This window comes from Rhineura floridana, chromosome 11 (genome assembly GCF_030035675.1).
Source record: "Rhineura floridana isolate rRhiFlo1 chromosome 11, rRhiFlo1.hap2, whole genome shotgun sequence".
Classification (NCBI taxonomy): domain Eukaryota; kingdom Metazoa; phylum Chordata; class Lepidosauria; order Squamata; family Rhineuridae; genus Rhineura; species Rhineura floridana.
The window spans coordinates 35,841,397-35,867,197 of record NC_084490.1 but is presented as its reverse complement, the minus strand read 5'-3'; the positions used below and the strand labels follow the sequence as shown (position 1 = coordinate 35,867,197).

General features: G+C 40.4%; 3 protein-coding genes across 3 annotated transcripts; 1 reads left to right on the top strand and 2 right to left on the bottom strand.

Annotated features, from left to right (window-relative positions):
- Positions 1-1,120: 1,120 nt before the first annotated feature.
- On the bottom strand, positions 1,121-2,104 carry LOC133367944 (olfactory receptor 5AP2-like). Its single transcript, XM_061592029.1, has one exon. The coding sequence runs from the start codon at positions 2,102-2,104 to the stop codon at positions 1,121-1,123; it is 984 nt and encodes a 327-aa protein (XP_061448013.1).
- Positions 2,105-5,831: 3,727 nt separating this feature from the next.
- On the bottom strand, positions 5,832-6,791 carry LOC133367943 (olfactory receptor 13G1-like). Its single transcript, XM_061592028.1, has one exon. It carries the CDS (start codon positions 6,789-6,791, stop codon positions 5,832-5,834), a length of 960 nt encoding a protein of 319 aa, XP_061448012.1.
- A 3,001-nt stretch (positions 6,792-9,792) lies between these two features.
- On the top strand, positions 9,793-22,404 carry LOC133367942 (olfactory receptor 10A2-like). The gene is made up of 2 exons (XM_061592027.1): positions 9,793-10,095; positions 21,421-22,404. Exons 1-2 carry the CDS (start codon positions 9,793-9,795, stop codon positions 22,402-22,404), a joined length of 1,287 nt encoding a protein of 428 aa, XP_061448011.1.
- Positions 22,405-25,801: the final 3,397 nt, after the last annotated feature.

The following is a 25,801-nucleotide window of genomic DNA, read 5'->3' as shown; positions in this document are numbered from 1 at the left end:
ATCAGTAAACCATGTCACAGGTGACTTCAGGGTGTTGAGCGGCTGATCAATCCATAACATTAAAACTGTGTTCATCATCATCATCATCATCATAATTTATTACCCGCCCTTCATCCAAAGGTCCCAGGGTGGGTTACAACAATTTAAAAACATATAATTAAAAACAATTAAAAACAACATCACAAAAATGGGTGGGTCCTAAAATATACATCTCAGGTGTTGAAGGCCAGGGTAAAGAGGTGTGTCTTCAGCCTTCACTAAAATTTGTACAATGAAGTTGCCAGATGTACCTCAGTGGGGGGGAGTTCCACAGCTTAAGGGCTGTCACAGAGAATGCCCTCCTCATCCAACCCCCCAAAACTTCTAAAGGTGACAGAACTACCTAACGGGCCCCCTCTGCTGATCTCAACACACTGTTTGTTCCCCCGGGCCCTGACTCTTCCAGGGAGCCTTTGGGACTGCATTGGGCTGTCCACATTCTGACATGGATATTCCTGCATCCCTTCTGGTCCATCTATGTTTACATGTAGCTACGCTGGTTGTTGCAGAGTCAGCAGAACTTCTGGATGGTCTTAAAAAACTTTCACACAGTTTTTTTTATGGAATCACCTGAGGAATACATTTAGTTGTTGTTTATAATGGTGATGTTTTATTAATTTTAGTTTCATAATTATTTTGACTATCTTGGTTTTTTAATGTAAAAAAGGGTTAAGCCTGAAAATAAATCTGCTCTTTGTTACAGTTTGCTGCTACACAAAAGTCATCCTTAGACTATACTTTTGTTTTAAAGCCATGTAAGTTTGTAATCCTATGCATACTTACATGGAAGTATGTTACACTTAATTCAACAGGATTTACTTATGCATAGGATTGAGATACAAGCTAATGACCATTTCTACATCTTCTCTTGATCACTTCCATGAACTTATTGATTGTTGTGTGAATAAATGTTTTCTTTGATCATCCTGGACCAAATGTCTATCAGCTTTTTTGGATAACCTGTTGGAGAACCTGGATTCTCACAATTCACTGTTGCCTTGCCTCACACATAGCTGATAAAAATATATTATGATGCTCCCTTTCTTTTGTTTTTCTAGACCAAAATAATATTGACATCATTTCATCTAACCAACAGTAATGTCTCATTTCTTTTGAAAAGGTACAAAAAACTGCTAGTCAATTTTCTGAGAGCAACATTCACTTCTTTGTTTCTGAAGCTATAGATAAGAGGATTGACCAAGGGAGTCAAGATGGTATAGAAGAGAGAGATAAATTTCTTAGCATCTGCTCTTGAATGTGATGATGGCACAATGTAGACCAGGATTAGTGTACCAAAGAATAATGTCACCACAAGCAAATGAGAGGAACAAGTAGAAAATGTCTTTTGTCTGCCAGTCTGAGATGGGATCATCAAAATGGTAGTGATGATACAAACATAGGAAGCCAGAGTTAAAAGAAAAGGAGGAAAAGCAGAGACTGCTGCAAACGAAAAGTCAACTAATGTGATCAGGTGGGTGTCACTACAGGACAGTTCAATCAGTGGATCAAAATCACAAAAGAAATGGTCAATTTCATTGGACCTGCAAAATGTTAACTTGGACATGAAAAATATGATGATGGTGTTTAGTACAAAGCTACCTAGCCAAGAACCAGAGACTAAAATTAAAGACACCTTATTGTTCATGATCATTGTATAATGCAATGGATTGCATATGGCTGAATACCGATCATAAGACATCACTGATAAAAGGAAACATTCAACACCCGCCAAGCAGCCAAAGAAATAAAACTGTGCTATGCAGCCACTAACGGAAATAGTTCTATCCCCAGTCAGGAAGCTGGCTAGCATCCTGGGAAGGAGTGTTGAGCTGTAGAAGGTCTCTAAAAAGGATAGGTTTCCTATAAAGAAGTAAATGGGTGTGTGAAGGTGCCGATTAACAGTAATCAGAACAATGACGAGGAGGTTCCCAGCAAAAGTCATGATGTAGATAGCTAGGAAGAGCAGGAAAAGAAGCTGAAGGTCCCCAAATCCCAGAAGGAGGAATTCAGTTATGGCTGTTTGGTTGTCCAGTTGGTGAGACATATTTTTTCCATGGTTATACATGTTACAATGTAAGAGAAGTTTTTTTCTGGAAAGTAATAATTAAAAATAACAACAGCAGTAATAATAAAAGTATTGGGATGATAAATTGTGCTGTGAATCTCAAAAGTAACATTTCAGTTAGGTTTATTGAGCAGACAACCAAACTCTGAAGAGAAGAAAAACTACAGTGCAACATAACAGCCCTATTTATGTGTAACTCACATGTAGGGCATAACTGTCCAGAATGAGGATCAAGACCACACTTTTAGTCCCTCCCCAATGTTAATTATTTTTTCATGTGGAGATGACAGGCTGTGCGGAAAAAAGTTCAATATGTGAATTGCTCCACATGAGTAGAGACTCCATAGAACTGGAACACGCAAACAATCAGATGTCCCAATAATGTGGAGCCCCAACTTATGAGCTGAAGCTCATGCATTCACCTGTCTTTTAATCATAACCATGTCTAAGAAGTGGTTAATGGAAGAAACAAAATTACCCATTGTACACTCTACATGTGAGTAATGTGTGAATAAGGCTACTGTCTTCCTGCAAAATTAGTTCTTGAGCAAATTAGGCAATGAAATGTTATTTTTCCACATGTTCCATTTAGGTATTTGCTAAGCTATTAATAAGAGTGCTTAAAATTGATATTTTGTCGAGTGTGGATGTATAGAATATGAAAAGCTTGGAGCAGAATTGTTATAGCTTTCAGTGGAATCTATGTGTGACTAATTTGGCTTGGATCCAACCCAATGACATTAATTAAGGCCATATGGCTTAATTCTTCAGCTGTCCATAAGATGATTCCAAAATCAAAATTATAAAATCAAAAACTTACCTTCATGAACAATATACTTTGATCACCAACATATATATCTTATATGGTGATTTCTTTTCTCCAGATCTGTTTAAACATGAGGATTCCTTTAAGCTAACAGTTAACAGTTCTTAAAACAAAGGGTTTCAATTTCCATATATCAACAATGGAACTGGAGGAATTGTGCGTGTGATCCTGTTATTTACATCTGATTTTCATCATTTTCTCCTATTTATGCACAAGAAGATTGATTCTCCTGTGAGATTTTGACCCATGTGCATGGTTAATCCCCAAATGCTGATTCTTTTGAAGCAGATTAATATAAATGCATCTAATTGGTTATTCTGACACTAGAGGTCCAATAACTTTCCCATTTTAATGTGCGGGTGGGTTTGCCCTTACCTCTCCCTGTTGCAAAGATAACTCAGTGGCTCCTGAAAGGGGGATGGGTTAAAGTAGGTAGGGGCACATGCCTATTGGAGGAGGATTAAACAAAGTTTACAGGACTGCTCCGCTCCTCAAAACTCCTCCTCATGGGGCTGTTGGCTTGAGACGCTGAGTCATTCCACGAGTTGGAAAAGGGTTATCGAAGCACTGTTAATGTGAAGGTCACACAGCTGTATCATATCAATGGGCTGGGCTATAAAGCCTGAGCACTGAGTTCAGTATGTGTGTGGGGAAAAGTAAGGAGTATATGCTGGTGGAGAATCTCTGGAGGTCTGTGTCTGATAAAGATTGTTTGCTTACACAAAAGCCTTTGTGTGTGGACTTGGTTTCTTACAGGCTGCTACGATATTTTGATCTTACTAGCCAGGCTCTTCGGGCTTACATACAACTCTGTGTTCTTTGAGCAATAGGTATTATTTACCCTGTTGGTTCGGGGCACAGAGCACAACATGCAGACCCTCCAAGAGCCCTGATTTTTGGACCCTTCAGCCAGTCTAGCAAGATGGAATGGTCCCCAGCTTATGCCTTAGCCAGAGTGAGCCTGCAGGGCTGGCAATGCACCTATGGATCCACTGATCCACTTTTTCCCAACTGAACTCTGAATTGCTCTCTTGTTTTATTTCTAAGTTAGCCTATGAATTACAACAATTCCACAAGTAGCGTAGCCTCTTTCAAGCTGAGGTCAGAGCATGAGAGTTTGAAAAGTGGGGGAAGATCACAGATGAACTGACTGATCATTTTAGAATTGCAGAAGGACAGTTGCAGCACAAGTCCAGTCTGAACTGCAGAACTGACCATTCCTACCACCTACATTTCAGTGGCAAAACTAACACACAGTTCCTTTATCATGATGTTTGTGTACGGCAAAGGATGACAAGATAGCAGCATAGCAGTCAAAAGCCATATATGTGAAAATAGATGTTCTGTTGCCATTAGCCATATGAACAAATATACTTGAGTGATCCATCCATAAAAAGAGTGAACCCATCCATATGGGTCCAGAGAGTCTGGAGGAACCTAGAAGTTGAAACTGAGATGGAGAATGCATTCACCAAAGACAAGTTGATAAGCAGGCAGTACATGTGAGTTTTCTGGAATTACATACGGCAAAGATGAGGAGGACGTTTTCTGCCAGTACTGTAGCATATGTTAATACTGAGAATGGAAAGAGAAGTGTCTGCAGTTAAGCAGAAATCAGCAGAAATACGTCTGACCTGTTCTTTATTTCAGTGTGCTTAATCTACTGAACTAGATGGATAGATAGTATGTTTCTGAATAAGTTTTCAAGATTTATATTTAGTTGATTCATCTATCTCCCTCCTTCAATTTCTGACTCCATCCCTTTCCCTCCCTCTCTGCTTTGATCCACACCATGCATTTAAAGCACATCCTACACACATTGAAAGCACATGGCTTCCCCCAAAGAACCTTAGGAACTGTGATTTTCAGCTCACAGAGCTACAAATTCCCAGCACTCACCAAACTACAATTTCCATGCTTTTTGAGGGAAGTCATGTGCTTTCAATATATGATGTGGGCTGCCCTCCCTCATCATGTAGCAGGGAGTGCCAATCTTTTAGGGTCCATGGACACATCTGCAAACTGGAGAAACTGTCATGTGCATCACACACACTGCAATCAAGCACACAGTGCATTCTGTTTTATTGGCTATGATAGAATGCTTCTTTGAAGCCTAAGCTCAGCAGGGGGAGGGGACTCTGTGGATGCCAAGGAAAGCCTCTGTATGTGCATGTGTGCCTCCAGCTGCAACATTGGTGACTCTTGACATGTACCAAGGTTGCATTCTTTATATGGAGTACAAGAAAATAGAAGGTGGAAGTTTAATAGCAGCAATTATCAGAATCTGGCATTTGGGAGCACTACATATATTTGTGCCCATGATGAGAGGATAAATAAATAAAGAAGTCATGATCTGTCACATCTCAGGGCAATGACAGCTTATGAATGCAACCGTCTCCACTTGTTTTCCTGTCATCCACTCAGGCTTCTCCACCATCTACTGCCTGAAACCAGCAAGATTGATGATGAGAATGGAAGGGATGATATTGGAAATATGGTAACTTCATGCCTCAGAGCATTTATAGGCCCTAGGCTTGAGAAAGAACATGATAAACCTAGTCAGGGGGCTTAGATATAGCATACATTCAGGAAATACCTCTTTGTGGCAACCACAACATTACTTATGAAAAACCCCTGTGTCTATTGAGTCACATAGTTTTCACTTCAAAATACAAGCCAGTAACGAAAAGGAATATTTTAGGATCCACTTGGGTGTATTTTCAATGAAAAGCTATTATGCATGCAGATTTAAGAAAGCCTGGATTTTATGTTCTGCAATTGATTCCCAATCACATGGAGCATATATTGCAGAAATATGAACAATCCAAGAGTTTACTTCTGCCAACTTTTCTCCTGTTCAACTCCACCCCATAACAAGAAAAGCAGCAGTGTTGTTGCAGATCAGACCTGAGGTCTCCGGAGCAGCTTGACTCTTCCAGTAATTGTCTTGAGTGCCTCTTTTACTTCTTTGTTTCTGAGAGAATATATGAGTGGATTAATAACTGGCGTTACCACTGAATAAAGGAGAGAAACAAATTTGTCTTGTGAGTAGTCTGAGCTGGCCCTTTTACCTGTATATGTGTAAATGACTGAAGAGAAGAGTAAACTGATTACAATGAGATGGGAGGAACATGTGGAGAAAGCTTTCTTCTTCCCTTCAGTGGAACGGATTCTGAAGATAGCTCTCAGGATAAAGGAGTAAGAAGTTAGTGTCAACCCACAGCTAAAAATCCCAAAGAACACATCTGCCACAAAAGTCATCATCTCATTCAGGCTGGTGTCAGAGCATGAAAGCTGTAAAAGTGGGGGTATATCACAGAAGAAATGGTTGACTATGTTAGAGTTGCAGAAGGACAGCTGCACCATAAGTCCAACATTTACAGCAGAATTGACCATCCCAGCAAGCCACGCTCCACTAGCTATGCCAACACACATTTCCTTCCTCATGATGACTGTGTACTGCAAAGGATGACAGATAGCAGCATAACGGTCAAAAGCCATAAATGAGAGGATAAAAAGCTCTGTTGACAAAGCCCATATGAAGAGAAACACCTGTGTAATGCAGCCATAAAAAGAGATGGTGTTTCTGTGGGTCCAAAGAGTCTGGAGCAATTTTGGAGTTATAACTGAGATGGAAAACACATTCACTAAGGACAAATTGAAGAGCAGGAAGTACATGGGAGTGTGGAGTTTTCTGCAAGTACATATGGTAAAGATGAGGAGGAAGTTACCAGATAAAGCAATAGCATAGATGAGTGTGAATATCCCAAAGAGAAGTGTCTGTAATTTTGCAGAGCTAGTGAGACCGGCCAGTGTAAACTCCATAGCAGCAGACTGGTTCTTTATTTCAATATATTTCATGCCAGTGTCCTAAACAGATAAATTATATTGTAAGTTTAATTATCATATTTCATATATAGTTCATACCTCCCTCTTTCATTCACTCTCTTCCCTTCTCATCCTTACTGTCTTTCTGTGCAAATGGACAAAATTGGCATCTGTTTGTCTTCCCCAGTCATTTGCAAGGTTATTGGAAACTGTGATGTTCCTATATTAATGTATATATGGTAAGTGTTGTTGTTTTAGAAGATACATGGTAAGTGGAGTGAAAGAGGAGGGGGAGTGAATGGGCAGTAGAATGCAAGATGATTGGCTGAGTGTTTAAAATGGCTGAATGTATAAAAGGAAGAGTGAGAGTGGAATCGGGGAGAAGAGAACTGAGTGGGTTGCTTGGTGGGGTTTAGAGAGTTGTTTACCAGGAGGGAGGTGGAGTTCGGATTAGTATTGAGTAAAACCATATGCTTATGTGCCTTAAGAAGAAATCTTGTTAATCTTGTTAGCTTTGTTATCTGTAATAAATACTTAATTTGGTTTACCAAAGGCCTGATCCTTGGCTGGGGTTTCACAGACCAGAAGGGAGGGTAAGGTAATGACCAAGGCTGAAGGGGAACTGTAACAAATGGTGGCAGCGGTGAAGAGAATAACAATACCAGTATTCAGAGTCTCTGGGAATACTAGTATTGGGACGTTACTGGTGGTTGCCTAGCAGGGGGATCTGTTGAGATCTGTGCTAGAGCGGATAGGTAAACCATAAGAGAGTGCGGTCCGGACTGGTGGAGTCCCTGGTGGTGCCTAGAGACAGGCAGTAACCACGAGCAGGTAGGAACCTGACAGGGAGAGCGAGGTAGGAACACATCACAAACCACTTTGTTTTTGTTTAATTGGTCTGTGGTAATTACATACGTCACTGTGTCAAGCTTTTCTCTTATGGTATATGGTCCCTCCCAGTTAGCCTGTAATTTATCATGTTTCCTGGGTATGAATGCCATAACCATATCTCCCACATCATACACACGTTCCCTGGCTGTTCTGTCATACCAGTAACGTTGCTTCTCCTGTGCTTGACTCAAATTCTTTTCCACCACCTCCATCATTGATGTTAATTTATTAAGGAATTCCAATACAAAATCTACTACAGATGTTTTGTACTCTCCCAGGGTTCCTTCCCATTAATTTTTTAATAGTTCCAAAGGTCCCCTCACTTTTCTAGTGAACATGAGTTCAAAGGTGAGAAGCCTGTTGACTCTTGAGGGACTTCTCTGTCAGAAACCAGTCTGAAATATCAGAAAATGTTGACCCTGAGATACAATTCCATGCACAGTTAGTTAGAAATAAGTCCCATGGACATCAAACATGCTCAAGACACTCAGACCTATTTTCCCCCCAAGAAAAGACATGTAGTGGTTCCTATTTCAGCAGGGACCCAGAACTTGTCAAAAGAGCACCATGATCCATCTTTTCTTACATTTGCTGTTAGTTGATGAGGATGAGTGCCGCAAATGGTTTAAGGGAATGATCTAATATTAACCTGGTTTGCATCATATGTAGGTGAATGTGAGCATTTGTTGAGACATACTGACTTTTTCCAGTTTAGAAAGTCTCTGCGTTCAGAGTGCTTCTCTATGAGCTGAATAATTCACTATGTCTGACTGAAAATGTAATGCTATGTGTGTGATTTAAAGCAAACTAACAAAAGAGCACTTGCACATGCAGGTATATCAAACTGCTCAGGGAATGCTGATCAGGCAAAGGATCCTCTAAATGTGTATATGGATATAAATCCTTCAAGGACTAGCTCATTGTACATAATTATTTGCAGTAGGTTGCTATGGAGTGAGCTTCATTTAACATGGTGGGATTTGTTTCAAAGAAAACATGCATAGGATTGCACTGTTTGAGGTGATATCTTACATCATTTCTCTGTAAACAGGCTCGTTTCACTGTGCTATCTGGTTAAAGTAGTTTTTTAAGTTATACTAGTGAAATATATTATAACAACAACAGCGACATGCTCACCTCAAATACAGAGGGGTTGAAAATAAATCACAGTTGCATGTACATAATCGAATAGTAATTTAAACAAAAGAAACACAGTGTAGTTATGGTACTACATCACCTACAGTAATTATAATTAATATAGTACAAATCTTTTTTAATTAAAGTTTCTCTGTGACTTCTTATTTCTAGCTTTTGCTGATTTCAGTACTGTTCAATACATATTCTGCTGTTCCAATGAAACTTTTATTTTTTTGGTAACATGTCCCTTTCAAAGCTAGAAATAAAGTTAAGTAATAATAATGGGATTAGTAATATTTATTTTTATTTATCTATTTATTAGATTGATTTCACAGCCTTAATAATAATAACAATAATAATAATAATAATAATATAGTACCATAATATATGTTCTTTCTACATGCTTTTTCTTGCACATGTTATAGTTATAGTATATTCTAGCTTGCTGAAAACAATTGAAAGAAGACAGACATTAATGGAGAGATTCCAGGGGGCGGTAATGGTTAAATATTTGCACAGATTTGCAATATCACATCCCTAATTGCATTACTTCTAATTTCCATATTCATTCATTTAATGCAAGGATAGGGAAACTGGCCCTCCAGATCTTATCACATCAGCTCCAGCTAGCATGGTCAGTGACAAGGGTTCATACCTGCATGTTTGATATACCTGCATGTGCAAGTGCTCTTTTGTTAGTTTGCTTTAAATCACACACATAGCATTACATTTTCAGTCAGACATAGTGAACGGCCTTCCCTACTGGTGTGCGTGTGCCGCGGGATAAAGCAACATTTTCAAATATGGGAGAAGGGCCTTAGTCTCATGCGTCTGTGGTTTTTGTTGGTCGTCGCAGCCTCCGGGGTGAGAAATAGCTCTATGGACTCTCTGGCACCTGGGAGCTGCTCCCTTCTGTGAAGTGCATCGTGGCAACAGCTGGGACAGGCCAAGAGGCAGCTGAGTTTGCGCGCCCTCCTCCTCCTGCGTCTCCCCTGCGGGCAGCGCCATGGCCTCAGAGGCACCTCCTGGGCTGCCCCTTGTTTGGGGTGGAGTGGCAGGAGCTGCCAGGCTGCCCCCTCAGATTCTGTTGACCTTTGAGGAGGTGGCCATGGACTTCACGGAGGATGAATGGGCTCTGCTGGATCCGGGCCAAAGAGCTCTGCACAGGGAAGTCATGCAGGACAATTTTGAGACGGTGGCCTCTCTAGAAATATCCAAACAGGGCTTCATCTCTTCGCTGGAAGGACAAGCTCCACTGGATGTGGCGTTGATGAAGGGGAGATATCAGCAGCAGATGATGGGCAGAAGAGTAAGAATTATAGGCAACCACCAATGGTGCCACTGGTAATGGCCAGGTGTGAAGCACAATACGAGATGCTTGGAAATCATGCGGGCACAAAAACATCTAAAAAAGCCAGTCAAAGAATGAGAGGAAGAAATCCTCTACTTCTCGGAGTTTGCCTCGCAAAACGCACAGAGGGAAGAAATCATTCAAATGCATGGAATGTGGAAAGTGCTTCAGTGAGAAGAGTACCCTTACTGTTCACCAAAGAACCCACACAGGGGAGAAGCCATTTGAATGCATGGAGTGTGGAAAGTGCTTCACTAACCACAGTAGCCTCACTAAACATCAAAGAACCCACACAGGGGAGAAGCAATTTGAATGCGTAGAATGTGGAAAAAGCTTTCGTTTGAACGCTGAACTATGGAACAGCTTACCTGAGGAGATACGCCTGGCGCCTACGGTACTTTCTTTTAGGCGCCAGGTTAAGACCTGGTTATACTCCCAGGCATTTTAACGTTCATGTTTTATATTCAATGTTTTTTACTCTACCTTGTTGTGACCTTGTATGTTTTATTGTAACTTTGCATTTTAACTCTGCTGTTCACCGCCCAGAGAGCTATTCGCTATGGGCGGTCTATAAATAAAATAAAATAATAAATAAATAAATAATAAATTCAACAACATCTGATCTTGGGACTTTTCTTATACAGCCATGACAGTATACTATAGCCAGTATGATTTTTTTTTTTGCATTCCGCAATGCTAAATTGAAAAAACCCCTCCCCCATGCAATTCTGGTGCTTCCCATATGCTCATTTCAAAACAATACCTTAAATCACTCCACTTAATGAAAAGTGGGCATGGTCAATTAAAAACATGGAGTGCATGTAGAATTTTGCTCTAATATATTTTACCTCCCATTGTTTCATCTTGTGCAAACTGAGACACTCCTCATACCCATTGGAAACTGCTCTGTAGAATAGTCAGTGCCAGTATTTCATGATTGTTTTTGGAGTTTTCTTACTGTTACAAAGTGTTGTTGTACTTCACATATTCACAGAAATAGAAGCAAAGAAAATGATTTACTATAGGAAACTTCACCAAATTTGTAAAGTAAATGAGACATACTTCAAGTGACTATCTGAACTATACCAATTGTCTTGATATTGTTGCGTCCTCCCTGCTAAAACAAGATGAGCACAGCAGATGTCTTTTTTTCTGTTCTTTGGGCTGATTGCAGGTGTTGCCACCACACACCATATTCTCAAAGGCACATGTTACTAAATTCTTCCAAGCTACACAGGAATTGGATTGGACTGTGAAAAACCAATCCAGATTGTGTTTGCATTTTGACAAATTTGTAGGGCAGTACAATACCTCAGAGAGGAGGCCAGGTTTCCTGCTCCCGTGGTGCATTCACTATAGCTGCCCAATTTCTTTGTTTTTTTAAGTTTGATAGAAATCTCTGTGGGCTATAGGTATATTCTTAAACCACAATGTTTTTTTGCCCATTAATGAATATATGTAAAAGCTGATAACAAAAGGTTGGTCTCACTGCAATCATTGTGAAACATTTAAAAAAAGGTAAAGGTTTCCCCGCACTTATAGTGCGAGTCGTTTCTGACTGTTAGAGTGACTTCTTGTGATGTTTACTAGGCAGACCATATATATGGGGTGGGATTACCAGTTCCTTCACCGGCCTTTCTTTACCCCCCAGACAGACAGACAGACAGACAGATAGCTGAATAGATAGCTGAATAGATAGCTGAATAGATAGATAGATAGATAGATAGACAGACAGACAGACAGACAGACAGACAGACAAACAGACAATCAGATAATTCTCTGTTCAACATGTTAGAAACTAAATAACCACTCAGCCAAAGTATAAAGATGAATGCTATGTGTGCCTATCTACCATCAATGCCTCTTCTGACTGCTAATACTTTATAGCTTGGATCCTAAACAGGTTAATTGAAGGAACTTCATGGAAGAGAAACGTTATTGTTCTGACTTCTACAGACACCTGCATCCGAGGAGGGTCAGGCATCATCCTGAACACTATGGGAGAGGGGATGCTAGCAGAGGGGAAAATAACTAAAAGTCAAGCTTGGATTCCAACAAATTAACACAAGGAAGCTCATGAAAGCAATGTTTCCTATCCACTCCAGCCCCAGCAGCACCCTGTACCCATTTCACATTGTTCCGTAGGTCCCCTGACCATCTAGAGACTTCTTGGGGTACACAAGTGACTGTGGGACTAAGAAAGAAACATAACTTAGAATCCTAGCCTATCTGTTCATCGAATGGCATGTTGATCATGCGAAACAGCCAAGGCCTGTGGTTTCTTTTACTGATATTGAAAACTGAGATATACAATCTTACTTTCCATAATTACATTAGGAATGGTCAGCAGATAATATACAGGACATCCAAGACTCCAACCCAATGTTATACATATCTATCCCAGTGCTGAAGACCTCTATCAAATGGCAATGAAAATGTGGTGAGAATTTTGCCCACCATGTTAATAAGAGTGGTGAGGGTGATGGAAAAATAAACAAACCACAACATAACTATGATAAAAACAAATAAAATAGCATTCTTCAAGAAAAATATATAAGCCAATATCCACATTTTCACACAGATGTTGTAGCTGACATATCTTACTTGCAATGATCCTAAAGACAAACAATAGATTTTTAAACAAATGAAAAAAATCTAACAGAAAAAAGTAAGAACAATAAGAAAAAAAGTTAATTAAAAATAAAGAAACAGCTAAGTGAAGTTTCATTTATATAATCTTAGTGAGCTTCATATATTGGCTGGGGAAACTGCGTAGGTGAAAATAGGGTTATACAACAAATGGTGCTGAAATCTTGAAACTGCATGTCGTATGCCAGTTATTTATGAAGAGATGCCACTGTTCAATAAACTTGTTAGATGCTGCTTACCCCTTGTTATTTCTTCTATAACAGGTAATTCTAGGATTTTTTAAAGTTTCTTCCCAAAATCTATTGTATCACTGAAATATGTCTAGCAATTTCGATTTCCAATTAGCATCAGCAACAAGCCTATAAAATTTTAAATTCAATTTTAGTTCATTAACATAAGGCTAGGTGCCTTGCCATGCAGGTGTAAGCGTCTTGTGGCAGCTGGATCAAATAATATGGAATTTAAAAACTACCTTCATTCCTCTCTGCTGCTGTTTATATTTTCTTAGCTGTTTTCTTTCTTCATATAGCCTTGAATTATTTTCTGTTTCAGCATCTGGAAATCTCCAAAGCCAATTGCCAGTCATCAGTCTTAACAATGTTGATAGCTAGTTCCTATCCTGTTGTAGATACTGTATATATACTTTCTTAATAAAGCCATAGCATTTCTGGATTTTTTCTTTTAATAAAATAATGGGACTATTGGGAGAAAGACCTTTGAGGAATTCCCAGGTAGGTGATAAGAATTCGCTCTACTGCTTATTTCAACATTGGGTGCATTTTCAAATCCCCAATTTATCTTTCTATTTTCAGAGGACCATCTGTTCATATGTGTTCAAATGACCCATCTGTTCATTTTGGACACATGCTTAACTCCCCCGCTGAAGTCTAAGAAACATGAAAGTGCTTAACATTGGCTGGATCATGACACTAATATTTATGCTGTTTAACACCACACACACACACACACACACACACACACACCTCCTTCTCCTCTTCCTCCTCCTCCTCCTCCTTCTTACTACTAGTACAACTACTACCACCCACACTTCACAAGCAGGCCTTAGGGCAAGGTTACAATGATTTACAAATCAGTATTAAAAACCATTCAAACAAATTACAGTCTCAAAAGACATTTCATGTGACAAAGGCCAAGGTAAAAAGATGAGTCTTCAGCATTTGCCAAAACTGTCATTTGAATGTGTGAGATGCATGTCTGTGGGAAGGGAATTTCACAACCTAGGGGCTGCCACAGAGAATGCCCGCTCCTGTCCCCCCCACACGTCTGTGGATGGGAGAACCATAAAGATGGTCACCTTTTTTGACCTTAACCTGAAAGAGGGTCTGTAGGGAAGGAGGCGTCTCTCAGTGGCTTCTGGTTTACAAAATATAGAAAACCAATTTAAAAAAAGAAAAATTATGGTAAAACAAAGATGGGGAAACTTGTACAGCTTGAAGGCTGAATGCCCTCATAGACAAAGTTCCAAGGGCCATATTCAAGTGATGGCCAGAAGCAGAGTGGGAGTGACCAGAAGGAAACATGGGTGGAGCAATAGAAGTGACTCTTATCATTTTTTACACTTGGCTATATTGCAGCCACGCAAAAGTTTCCATACACATACAGTACATACACATCTGTCCATCCTTCATCCAGGTAAGCAAGATGCATTTTCACCATTCAAGGGCACATTCTAGCCAAATAAATACACTCAAGGAGTGTATGGAGAAACACTACTGAGCATCAGAGTAGGGCAAGGGAAGCCAACATGGTGCCCTATAAATTATGGCTCCATAAATTATGGATAAAACAGATCCCAGCACATCTGGATATGTGTCATTTTCTTCTCCAGCTCCAATACCCTCAGACATTTGAAGATCTGCTCCATCAAACTGCTCTGCTTTTTCCTCCTTTATGATCTCTTAGGCTTGGAACTAACTCCAAGAACATCTTCAAATTCTTCTTCAGACACACCTTTTTGCAAATCCCTCTAGAATATTAAAAAAAAAAACAATCCAGTGCTCTACTCTGTTCCTAACTACCTCAAACTGAAATACAGTATTTGCCTGTCTGATCGTGCCTACACTTTTCTCACCTTCCTACAGTCTCTTTCTTGTGTAATTTTAATGTCTATATATCCTTTAAGATACAGACCTGTCCTATAGTTTCTCTCTCTCTTTCTTAAAAAGCTCTGTGTACATCAATGATTTATTTAGTACAATAGTAAAGAAATCATCAATATCACCCAGGATTATGATATGTTTTCAATGGAATTGACAGAATAATGTTCTGAGATGTCCCACTGATGAAATCTGTCACTGGCTGATGTCATCAGAAAGATTAATATGTTGCCCAGTGGCAGGCAAAGCAGCAAGTGGGTTGAGCAGAAATTTGAAGGAATGGTGGTGTGAGAAGGCATGGCAATGATATCTAGGAGATTTTATAGCACTAATTATGAAAGATTCTTGAATGTGTTAAACTGTATGGTTTTCTCTTCAGAATGCCTGCCAGTGATGAAGAGGAAGGGCACATGTTCTATTTTATGCATTCTGAATGTTATCTCTTATATGTGACTGAGTTCATAGTTCACACTCTTAAACAATGCCAGAAGATTGAATAGAGTGTGAGCTATGGACTCAATCACATATAAGAGATAACATTCATAAAAACTGCCATTTCCCCCTTTCTCAATCCTTGCTACTATTTTTCTTTCACAGTTTCTCAGTCATTGCCCCCATTTTTCTGTGTGTGTCCTGTCAAGAAAGCCTCATTTTTTAATTTTTTTGAGGCAAAGGATTGTGGGGGAAGACATCTTGTCTGAGATGGAGCCTCTGAGAGGCATGAGTTTGCAGTTTTCACAATCTTGGTAATTAGGCTGCAAGCAAGAACACCTGTTTATCAGTGGAGACTTCGATTCAAGGCCACAGGCCTGGGAAGGTTGGGAAGTTCATGACCATTAGGCAAGAAAACTTCAGAAATATTTCATAATCAAAAAGCCCCCTGATTGGATAATTAATTCCTGGCTGTTGCTAGGCATTTTCCCATAAGCATAGGATGCAGACCTCAGGTCTTTGTTCCCCTCTGTTCCCTATGGTTGCTGATGCTACCTTGGTGGAGTTCCATCTTCCATCCATTATTCCGGCTATACATCTCTGGGGAGATGTGGAACCATGAAGTTATTTTGCTGTTTACCTCTTTATAAGTATAGACTAGGATTGACAGTTTTGTAATTTTGTATTGTGACTTAATTCTCTGTGTTTTAATTAGCACTCAGGGGTGTGGGTCTTAAGGAACCATTTTGCTGCTGTAATTGTGCATTTATTTATTTTTAAATAAAGCCACTTCTTATTTGCCAGTGTATATTCATTGCAGGAGGAGCTTGGCTCTGAATCCAGTACCTAGGCCGAATAACCATGGACTACAGTATATTTGGATATATTGCCTAAGGCTCCAAGACAAGGAGTGTAGTTTGGCTGTTAGAATCCTTGGTATGTGTATTTCTGGCACTTTGCATTTTCCCTTGGCCCAGAGCAGGAGACCAGATTAAGGGTTGGTGGCATTCTACCTACCTTGCAGGGTTGTTGTTGGTTTACTCAGCCCTGGTAAGGAAGGCATGGGTTGTGCCTTGACAGGATCAAGTGCCCTGGGTTTGGGAAATTGAGTCCTGGGACTGAACCGGGGAGCAGCTCATGACATGCCCCCAAACCCCTTTTTAACTCTTCATAGTCGTGCTGGGACAAATATTTCTTTTGGGGCAGCAATGGATGTTGTGAACTTGCAACTTGGTGATGCATATACATGATGGGAAAAGTAGTTCAAGAGCTAAAGCTCTGGATCAGGAACAGGACTGGTTCTAAAGGGTGGCCAGGTGGGCCCCTCTGCTCCTCTTCTGCCATCCACGGCCCCATCCTCCGCCTGCCCGCCATTCCCTCACCTCACCTACCTGTCTCCTGCCTTTTAGCATTGCCCTTAATGAAGATGGTGGCTGCAGTTTCTCTAAGGTACTGAAGCCCCTGCCACCATCTTAGTTGATGGCAGAGATGTATGCGCATAGCAAAGATGGCGGCGGAGGCTTCATCCTCTTAGGGAAACTGTGGCTGCCATCTTCATTAAGGACTATAGTAAAAGACGGGAGACAGGTAGGTGGGGGGCATGGGGAGGTCACACATGCATATGCCGGGGCTCAGGGCAAGCTGATGCCCAAGGGACCTGGCATGCCTGGAGCCAGCCCTGATCAGAAATAACATATAAAAATACAGTTGGAGAAGATGTGTAAGAGAGACTTGTCCACCAGAGCTACTGGGATACTGCCTTCCCAAGGAGAATGTGAAGCATTAAAAAAAAAAGAATGCCTCAAAATGAAACAAAACAAAAGTAATTTCAAAGCCACACACTATTTGCTGTCCCACACACTGTACCTTTTATACTTCTATGAACCGCATTTTTTGAAGCTACACAGGAAGTGGATTGAACTGTGAAAGACCAACCCAAATTGTGTTCGCATTTTGACAAATTTGTAGGCTAGTGCAATATCTCAGAGAGGAGGTCAAGTCTTCTGCTGCCCTGGTTCATTTGCTATAGCTGCCCAATTCCCCTGCTTTTTAAAGTTTGATAGAAATATCAGTTCATTATAGGCATGTACTTAAACCACAAGGGTTTTTTTTGCCTATTAGGGCTTATCTACACAGCAGTTCAGTGTGTGTTTGATGCTACTTGCATCCCCTTTTAATTTGCATGGTTCACATGACATTACTGGAAAACAGAAGCTATCATGCAGTTTTCCCCCTGTAAATCCATAATAACCCAATCCGCTGATAATACGAAACATTTAGAACAATATGGCTCCACTTTGCTCCACACGTCTTTGAAGATGGTTGCTTCAATGGTTTTTAGTGGGCACACTAACTCTTCCATGAATTCCATGTTGTTTCCAGTGTTTTATCTAGCAACTTCGGACTGCTATGTCCTCCACCCTTCACAGTTTGCTGAAGCCCTCCCTTCTTTCCTCCCTAAAAATCTAAAATGGATTTTTAAAAAATAAATCTCCTGAAAAATATTGATATTGATATTTTGAGAAAATATTGATATTGATTTTTTAAAGAAAATATCAATATTGGTGTTGATATTTTCTGAAAAATATTGATATTGATATTTTTAAATGTTTATGATGATATTACTTTGACATGTTTTTCCAGTGGGAAAAAATTAACTCAGAAAAAGCAAGGGACATCAGAGAAAGGGGGTAATGACCCCACTTTTCAACTGCCAAACTTCAGGAAGCCGGGGGGCAGAAGGGAGTGGAAATACTGCTCAGGTTAAAAATATTTGCACATGCCCAGTAAATGAGCAACAGGAGGGAGTAAAAATGTAAAATCAGAGGACAGGACCACAAGGAAACAGCAAACACAAATCCTTCCAAAAGAACACCTACTTGCGTGAATGGAAAACAATGGATCTGAAGCTACCATTGAGCATGAAGGGTGAACCTTGCAAGCTATTAGGACAGTAAAAGCTGTGTATTAGCTACAAAGAAATGCTCCCATTTGGATAAGCCGTTAGTGGAATTTTCTGCTTTTTAATCTGGAAGGTAAGAAAAATGGGATCATGTGCAAGTGTGCTGCAAATGAATTGATGATTTGCATGCTTATAGAGTTCAGTGAGATTTACTCTTCTGCAATCATGCTTAGCATAGGTGAAACTGAGCATGGGGAAGTATGAGAAGAGGGAAGCAAGGACAGTTGGAGTGGGCAGGTGAGGAGGAAGAAGAAGAAATGTGAGGAAGAGGGAAGGAGCAGAGGACAGGAAAGGGAAAGGAGTGGAGTGGAGGGGAGAGTAGTGGAAGGAGAGAGAGAGAATAAGAGAAGGGGAACGAGATGAAAGAGGGGGAGGAGAAAGGCAGGACTGATCATTTGCATGCTTATTAAGTTCAATATGATTTACATCCATGAAATCATGCTTAGGATAGGTAAAACTGACCAGGGAAGGGGGGAGGGGAGGGGAGACGGAAGCAGGAAGCAAGAGGAGAGGGGAGAGGAATGAAAGGGGAGGAACTGATGGGACAGCAGGGAAAAAGGAAGGGGAGGAGCAGGAGGGAGGGGATGGGTGAAAGGAAGGTTAGGTTTGATCATTTGCATGCTTATTGAGTTCAGTGGGATTTACCCATGTGCAATTATACTAAGGATAGGTAAAACTGACCATGAGGGAGTTGCAAAAGTGGGGGAGGGGAGAGAAGAGGGAGGGGAGGGGAGGGGCAAGGGAAAGGGGAGGGGAGGGGCAAGGGAAAGGGGAGGGGAGGGGCAAGAGGGAGGGTATAGGAGGGAGGGGGAGGAGGGAAATACAGATTTGATCATTTGCATACTTTTTGAGTTCAAAGGGATTTTCTCCGGTGCAATCATGCTTAGGATAGGTGAAACTGACTTGGGGGCAGGGGCAGAGAGGGGGAAGGGGGAGAGAAGGATAGGAAGGGTAGGGATAGGGAAGAAGGAGAGAGAGGGGGAAGAGATTAGGTGGGTTGGCAGTTGGCAGAAGGAAAGCCTATTTCCCTTCCAAAAGGAAAAGATTATGAAAAATATCATTGTTTTTCAGAGTCTTCCTCACCTTTTTATTCTACAGCAGACAAGTGTAGTCACTGGCCACATCCACACCAGACCTTTATTTCACTTTAGACAGTCATGGCTTCCCCCAAAGAATCCTGGGAAGTGTATGTCAAAGGTGCTGCAAGTTTCTAGGAGATGCCTTATTCCCCTCACAGAGCTACAATTTCCAGCAGTGGTGCTGATTGTTAAACCACTCTGGCAGCTGGGTCTATTGAGTCATTCAGTTTTCACTTCAAAATACCAGCCAGTAATGAAGAGGAATATATGAGGATCCACTTGGATGTATTTTCAGTGAAAAGGTATTATGCATACAGATCTAAGAAAGTCTGGATTTTATGTTCCACAATTGATTCCCAATCATATGGAACATATTTTCGTGCACATGAACAATCCAACAGTCTACTTCTGCCAACTTTTCCCCTGTTCAACTTCTCCTTGTGGAGGAGAGAGATGACTGTCCATAGGGGACTGACACTGTGGGTATATTTCAATTTTTTATGCTCCTTTTCGCAGGGTACCTTGACTATTCTATGGAAAGGACCATATGTGATGGATTGTACATGTAATACAAAGGAACATAGACAATATTACTTTGGGATTAGCAATGAGAGAGAACATTCCCTAGGCTCCTTTGTAAGGAAGGGTGGGTATACTTCTAATAGTAATACTAATAATATAAACAGAGCCTAGACTGATGTAATATATGAATTGGCCTAAATCAGTAATCAGAGTAAACACACTGAAATTAATAGGCCTCAGTTAATCACGTGCAATGGGTCTACCCTAAGTATGATTTACACTGAGCACAACCCTGAGAACCATTGCTTTACCCAAGTTTTCCATATCTCTGTCCTTTAGCTCTCAAATCTCATCATTAAACATATTCCACTAGTCACAGGCCTCAATGGCTATATTCTCTAGTGTCCTGTTTTATTAATATCTCCTTATGTCTCCACAGGAACGCTCTCTGGTGAATTCCTTTTAAAAAAATAATTAAGTCATGAAGGAGGTACAGATTGGTTGTCACAAGGAAAATGTATTAAAGACACTTAGATAATCCAATCAGTCAATAGGAATAATTATTAGGAGTATTGGAAGAGTATGAAGGAACATACTTAAAAACCATTTCTGAGATGGGAAGTGAATATCACAGGTTTAGCTTAGGTCATATTTGAGTGAGACAGTCAAATATGGCAACAGATTGACTTAAGAATAAAAAAACCTGGAGATACACAAAGATAAATAAATGAGACGAATCAGAAGGAAAACTGAAATTTGCAGAGGCTGATTGACAAGCCTACATATAAAAGGTATTTTTTCTCATATTCCGTCCCCCCTCCTCTCAATTTACTTCAAATTTATTTCAGCCATAAGACATTTCTAGCTCTCCTACAAAGTTATATAGATAAATATTTCAAGAAAAGCAATGAAATTGGGCAGCTTAGTGAATGCACCAGGGGAGCAGGAGACCTGGCGTCGTCTCTGAGGTATTGTACTGCCCTACAAATTTGGAAAAATGCAAACACATTTTGGGTTGGTCTTTCACAACCCAATCCACTTCCTGTGTAGCTTGGAAGAATTTGGTAACATGTGCCTCTGAGGATATGGTGAGTGGTAGCAATCAGCCCAAATAACAGAAACAAGACTGTCCTGTTGATGTAGTTGATATAGTTCAGATATTTACTTTAAATATGTTTAATTTACTTTGCAATTTTAGTGAAGTTTCCTATGGTAAATTCTTTTCTTTTCTTTTGCTTCTTTTTCTGTGAATATGTGAAGTATTAGCCTCTTGCAGCAAAAAACAACAACAATGAATCTTGTGGTACCTTAAAGACTAATACATATATTTTTTAAAAAATGTACCACAATAGATGTGTTGATCTTGGGTAAGGTGCCACAAGACTTTTTCTCAGTTTGGAGATTTTATAGGATGTACAATGATAAGCAGTCTACTGATTTTAACACTTTTTGTAATTAAATAATATATATTTGTTGCAGTTATTTTTAAAATTAAAATATACCTTTTCCCTCTCCTAATTAGGATTACCTGATGGGAAATGTTATCCAACAAAACAGAACAGTGAATCTATTAATTCTCCTTAGCTTTGGGGACCTCAAGGAACTCCAGTTTTTAATCTTTCCACTCTTTTTAGGGATATATGGAATCACAACGGTGGGAAATGTTCTTGTTTTAATAGCTGTATCAGTTGATAAGAGACTCCATACCCCTATGTATTTTTTTCTTAGCAATTTATCATTCCTGGAGCTATGGTATACCTCAAACATCACCCCTAAAATGTTGGTGGATTTACTGAGAAAGAACAAGACCATTTCATTGGCAGGCTGCATCATACAGCTATATGTTTTCTGTGCCCTGGGAACTGTTGAATGTTTCCTCCTGTTGCTCATGTCATATGATCGCTATCTCGCCATCTGTAGCCCACTGCATTATGCCAAATTGATGAACTGGAATTATTGCCTTAAATTAACTGCAGGTACATGGTTATGGGCCTTCCTGTTGGCTGCTGGTTTGAATTTCATTATATTCACATCTTTAACACTTTGTGGCCCCAATCGTGTTGATCATTTCTTTTGTGATGTGACACCCTTGTTGAAGTTGTCCTGCTCTGATACATATCTTGCAGAAGTGGCCATCTTTGTAGCATGCTTTGCTGTGTCATTGGTTCCTTTTCTTTTGACCATCACATCATATGTCAATATCATACTGACCATTTTCAAAATCCCATCTTCATCTGGAAAGAAGAAAGCCTTTTCCACTTGTAGCTCTCATCTTATTGTAGTAAGCTCCTTCTATGGAACTCTGGGCATCACATATGCAGTCTCTGTAGGGACACAGTCAGTAGAATTAAACAAAACACTTTCCTTACTGTATACTGTCTTGACTCCTATGTTTAATCCTATTGTATACAGTCTGAGGAATAAGGAAGTTAAAGAAACCCTAAGCACATTGTTGAGTAAAGTTTCAGCTTTCATAAACCGGTCAAATGCTACTCAACAATATTGATAATCTCTCTGTCCAAAATATGTGGAAGTAGGATTTGTTAAGAGTAAGCTTTGTAGCAACAGGAGGGCATAGGGTCAGGCAAGAGGTGCTGTGTACCAACACCACAGGATACATTGTACTACAGATGAGGTGAAATCTTCCTGAGAATTTTTCTGAATTGCCCAAATGTTGTGGCCTTCCTGAGACATATATTCCCACAAGAGGACCAGAAAATGTGCTTTGAATTTTGCTTTAAATGTAGTCTTGTGACAAAAGTCTGGAAACTCCCTGAGAAATTATGATATTTAGATGATGATAATAATAATGATAACAATGGCAATGTTTTCATATTGTAATGCACCCATCAGCATAAATATTTCTAGGGCAACTTATAGTATGCTGGTTTTCATTGATATATCTTAAAAGTTCCACCTCAAGGTGAAGCTCCCAAATTCAGTTCCCAATATTTTACTTAAGGCAGAACTTCACTGGGAACTCTGCATCATACCTTTGTTCTGGTGTTGAGGGTTAACACCGTTGGGTTGACACTGTGGGAGGATAAGTGAGTAGCACTTCTGCACTATTCCTGGGTTAAAATTAAACTATCAGGAGCTTCTTAGAAGTTGAGAAGTGCTAGAGATGGGATGAGGCTTCTGGAAGAAACACAGACGTTTCATCACAGTTGTCATTTCTCAGTATGCAGACTGAAATATTTAATCATGTCTTAATATTTTGTAACTAATTTTGTAATTGAGTGCACCTGATTTTCAAAAGTGATCATACAGCCATACTATGCTATACTGAGTATACTATACATAGCATGGATTTTTCGCATTCCTCAATGTTAAATTGAAAATACCCCCATGCCATTCTGATGCTTCCCATTAGCTTATTTCAAAATGAAACCTTACAAAACTTATAGTCCTGAATGCAGAAACACTTGCTTAACAACCCTCTAAATTTTCATGGCAATATACAAAACAGAGAGAATAGAGTTCAAAGTGTAAAAAGAGAGAGAGAGAAACCAGAGCCCTTTTGGAATTTTTCTGTCAGAGTTCTTATAATTGAAATCAATTAAAAATCACCCATGTTCACAGAGTACCTGTAATTCTATTACTGACCTTGCCCCATACTCTGACCTTCATCTTCTGCAGTTTAAAAGTTAAAATATATGCCTAGCTGATTTTTAATCAATTTAAGAAATGTAGCATTGAACTCAATTATAACATCAGTCATGCTCAGTAAGAACCAACTGTCAATGTTCTAAAAGCCAGACTCCCAGCAGCTGGGTTTGCCTAATCAGGAGGCCACACCCACACCAGACTGTTATTTCACTTTAGACAATCATGGCTTCCCCCAAAGAATCCTGGGAAGTGTAGTTTCTGAAGGGTGCTGAGAGGAGACTGTTATTCCCCTGACATAGCTCCAGTCAGAGTGGTTTGACAGTCAGCTGCTCTGACTGAAGCTCTGTGAAGGGAACAGGGTGTCTCCTAGTGACTTGCAGAACCCTTCACTAACTACACTTCCCAGAATTCTTTGAGAAAAGCCATGACTGTAAACTGGTATGGATGTGGCCAGGGACAGCTTTGGTTTAAATTTGGGTGGGAGGCTATATGTGCTTGCTGTAGAATAAAAAGGTGGGGGGGAACCCTGAAAAAGAATGATACTGTTCACAATGTTTTCCTTTTGGAAAGGAAAGGGGCTTCCCAATCTTCTCCCCCTTCCTCCCTGCCCTTCCCCTCCCTGCCCGTCACCTTCCTGCCCTCCTCCTCCCCTCCCTGCCCCTCCCCCAGGTCAGCTTCACCTATCCTAATCATGATTGCACAGGAATAAATCTCACTGAACTGAAAAAGCATGCAAGTGATCTTCCTACCTTCCTCCTTCCTCCTATCCCCTCCCTCTTGCCCCTTCCTTCACCACACCCTTCCCCTCCCCCTCCCCCTCCAATCCCCTCCTTCCACCTCTTCCTCCTTCCCTTCCCCTCCCTCACACCATTCCCCTCCCCCATGGTCAGTGTTACCTATCATAAGCATTATTGCATGTGAGTAAATCCCATTGAACTCAATAAGCATGCAAATGATCAAACCTGCCCTTCCGTCCTCTTCCCACCCATCCCCTCCCTTTTGTCAGTTCCCTCCCCTTTCCTTCCCCTTTCCCCTCCCCCCTCCCCTTCCAATCCCCTCCTTCTGTTCCCCTCTTCCCTTCTTTTCTCTGCTCTTCCTTGCCTCTCCCCGATGGTGAGTTTTACCTCTCCTAGCCATGACTGCATGGGAGTAAATCCCACTGAAATCAATAAACATGCAAACGATCAAATGTGCCATCCTTCTCCCCCTCCTGCCTGTTCCCATCCTGCCTGCTCCCATCTCCATCCCCTGTGGTCAGTTTCACCTATCCTGAGCATGATTGCAGGGGAGTAAATCCCACTGAACTCAATAAGAATGCAAGTGATCAATCCATTCTCAGCAAACTTGCACAGGATCCCATTTCTTACCTCTCCAATTAAATGGAAATGGACTGCCTTCAAATCTATCCCGACTTATGGCTACCCTGTGAACAGGGTTTTCATGGCAGGCGGTATTCAGAGGTGGTTAAAAGCAGAGAAATTCACTAATAGGCAAAAACACCTTGTGGTTTAAGAACGTAACTATAGCCAACAGATATTTCTATCAAACTTTAAAAAGCAGGGAAATTGGGCAGCTATAGTGAATGCACCAGGGGAGCAGGAGACCTCACCTCCTCTCTGAGATAGTGTACTGCCCTACAAATTTGTCAAAATGCAAACACAATTTGGGTTGGTCTTTCACAGTCCAATACACTTCCTGTGTAGCTTGGAAGAGTTTGGTAACATGTGCCCCTGAGCATATGGTAAGTGGTGGCAACACCTGCAGTCAGCCCAAATAACAGAAACAAGACATCTGCTGTGCAACAATATTAAAACCGTTCATATAGTTCAGAGAGTCAGTTTAAATGTTTGATTTACTTTGCAATTTTAGTGCAGTATAGTAAGTCATTCTCTTTTGCTTCTGTTTTTGTGAATATGTGAAGTACAGCAACACTTTGCAACACTAAAAAAAAGCTCCAAAAAAATTGTGGAATAATGGCACTGACTGTAGTTTCCAGTGGACTTGAGGAGTATCTCAGTTTGTGTGAGATAAAACAGTGGGAGATGAAATATATTCTAGCAACATTCTAGGTGTGCTCTATGTTTTTAATTGACCATGCCCACCTTTCCTTAAATGAAGTGGTTTAAGCACAGCAGGCTGAAAATGTGCATCTTGGGCAGGCTAAGTTTGTTTTTTCCAACAACTTAAGTCATTGCTTAAGTAGCAACAAATTGCATCAAACTGCAGTTTCAGATTCAACTGTTAATGCACCCAAAATAGAAACCCCAATTTGAAACACAAAAGACTGTCTTCAC

Excerpts from the sequence above, each read along its gene's own strand:
- LOC133367944 (XM_061592029.1), bottom strand. The coding sequence starts at position 2,104 with ATGTATAACCATGGAAAAAATATGTCTCACCAACTGGACAACCAAACA.
- LOC133367943 (XM_061592028.1), bottom strand. The coding sequence starts at position 6,791 with ATGAAATATATTGAAATAAAGAACCAGTCTGCTGCTATGGAGTTTACA.
- LOC133367942 (XM_061592027.1), top strand. The coding sequence starts at position 9,793 with ATGGCCTCAGAGGCACCTCCTGGGCTGCCCCTTGTTTGGGGTGGAGTG. Across the intron at positions 10,096-21,420 it reads AGCAGATGATGGGCAGAAGA|GATTACCTGATGGGAAATGT; the intron begins GTAAGAATTATA and ends TCTCCTAATTAG.